This window comes from Apaloderma vittatum, unplaced genomic scaffold, assembly GCF_000703405.1.
Source record: "Apaloderma vittatum isolate BGI_N311 unplaced genomic scaffold, ASM70340v1 scaffold34878, whole genome shotgun sequence".
NCBI lineage: Eukaryota > Metazoa > Chordata > Aves > Trogoniformes > Trogonidae > Apaloderma > Apaloderma vittatum.
In genome coordinates this window covers 17,485-18,903 of record NW_009732010.1, presented here as the reverse complement: position 1 = coordinate 18,903, position 1,419 = coordinate 17,485, and the positions used below count along the sequence as shown (strand labels likewise).

Sequence of the window (1,419 nt, the reverse complement as noted above, 5' to 3'; positions counted from 1 at the left end):
GCGTGTACAGGATGGAGCCTCCCGTGTTGAGGGCCACAATCTTCCCGAACTTAGCGAAAGGGGCGATGATGCAGAAGAAGAGCGGGACGGTGGCAATCATGGTGGTGACGGCGCTCGAGACGATTGCCACACCCACGTGGCGGACCGCTTCGATCGTCCTCCACTGGCGGCAGGCGGTGGGGTCCTGGCAGAAGGAACAGCAGCGTTAAGGGGGAGCAGTTTGGCCTTGGATGTTTTGGCCTTGGAGAGAGTGGCTTGGCTCATGGGGTCCTGGTGCAGGGCTGCACGAGTGCAGATGGGACGGGGCTCTGAGCCAAGAGCCGTGAGGCTAAAACCCAGCAGAGGTCAAAACCACTGGGTTTGTGCCTCCTTCCAGCCACATCAGACTGACTACCGGGCCGACAGAACATGCAGACACTACAGCTGGGATCACAGATCCCCAGACTTTTGCAGTCTCCTTCTTCCCAAAGAGGCAAAATATATCAGCAAGGCTGGAGAAGACCTGGAGCACCAGCACCACACACTGAAGCAACCTGCAGAGGTTGCCGATCAAGCGCAGGACCATTGCAGCACGAGGCTGTCCTCACTGGGGCACAAAACAGCGCTGCTTTGCACACAGCTGTGGCCACTAAAAAGGGGACAACCAGGGGGCTTGGACCCTCAGCTGGGTCTGCTGTACTCAGGTACATGAGCCCCTGTGAATTTCTGGCCAGTGAGCTGGACAAGGCCCAAGAACCTCACGCACACAGGGAAGGTCGACGCACGTCCCCGTGCCCCCTACACCTCAGGTCCCACACCCCAGCCAAGTGGCAGAGATGGCAAGAGGGGAACTGATGCAAGAAAAGAGCTCACCGGAGCCTGGTGCAGTGGCAGATTCTCCCCTGCCAGCAGGTAGCCCTCCACCAAGTGCACGCAGTAATCAACGGAGGAGCCGACGAGGATGGAGAGGGAAATGGCTTCCACAGCTCCCATCTCCCAGCCGGACCAGTACATGATGGTCACCACCAAGCAGACCACCCCTGTGTGAAGAAGCACACGTCAGGCAAATGTGAAGGACTCTGGCACTGCTGCCCATGCCTGATACAAGTCAGTCACTGGAGGGTTTGGATCGTACCCCCACAGATCTGCAGGCTGGACAGTCCGAACCTGGGAGGTTGAACCTCCTGCCCAGAGGCAAACACTTCCATTGCCTTCCCCTGCCTCACTTGGTCAATCAGGTCACCAGACCTGCTGGGGACACTGAGGTAGCCAGTTAAATATTAGGCAAACTGACGTCAAGAGATGTGAGGCCAGCAGGGCGAGGGAGGGGATTCTCCCCCTCTGCTCCACTCTCGTGAGACCCCACCTGGAGTGCTGCGTCCAGTTCTGGAGCCACAGCACAGGAGAGATCTGGACGTGCTGGCGCGTGTCCAGAGGAGG

General features: G+C 58.7%; 1 protein-coding gene across 1 annotated transcript in view; it reads right to left on the bottom strand.

Moving 5' to 3' along the window:
* PTCHD2 (patched domain containing 2) overlaps nucleotides 1-1,419 on the bottom strand; it is an 18,059-nt gene that overhangs the window by 175 nt on the left and 16,465 nt on the right. The window contains 3 exon segments of the mRNA XM_009875367.1: nucleotide 1; nucleotides 4-184; nucleotides 853-1,019. The exon segment at nucleotide 1 is cut by the window's left edge and continues 175 nt beyond it. Coding sequence (XP_009873669.1) covers nucleotide 1; nucleotides 4-184; nucleotides 853-1,019 — 349 coding nt within the window.